This window comes from Buceros rhinoceros, unplaced genomic scaffold (assembly GCF_000710305.1).
Source record: "Buceros rhinoceros silvestris isolate BGI_N320 unplaced genomic scaffold, ASM71030v1 scaffold30540, whole genome shotgun sequence".
In the NCBI taxonomy this organism is placed as follows: Eukaryota; Metazoa; Chordata; class Aves; order Bucerotiformes; family Bucerotidae; genus Buceros; species Buceros rhinoceros.
The window spans coordinates 5,241-5,445 of record NW_010389496.1 but is presented as its reverse complement, the minus strand read 5'-3'; the positions used below and the strand labels follow the sequence as shown (position 1 = coordinate 5,445).

Here is a 205-nt window from a genome sequence, read left to right as displayed (position 1 = left end):
CTTGCTGGTGTTCAGCAGCGGCAGCCAGGCTCACCTGCTCAATGATCTTGCAGCTCAGGGGGGTGTAGGCCCCACTGAACACGTATGCCATGTCTCGAGGCATTTTCAGGTCGTATTCTCCGTCCACCCGAGGGATCTGCAGAGATGGGCCATACCCTGGTATGGGACCAGCCTGTTGAGGCTCCACCCTCTCAGAGGTGGCGGA

General features: G+C 59.5%; 1 protein-coding gene across 1 annotated transcript in view; it reads right to left on the bottom strand.

Annotated features, from left to right (window-relative positions):
* Window positions 1–34: 34 nt before the first annotated feature.
* VPS33B (vacuolar protein sorting 33 homolog B (yeast)) overlaps window positions 35–205 on the bottom strand; it is a gene marked incomplete at both ends in the record, with an annotated part of 5,314 nt that continues 5,143 nt past the window's right edge. The window contains one exon of the mRNA XM_010134513.1: window positions 35–181. Within this exon, the coding sequence (XP_010132815.1) occupies window positions 35–181 (147 nt within the window). The remainder of the gene's footprint in view (window positions 182–205) is intronic.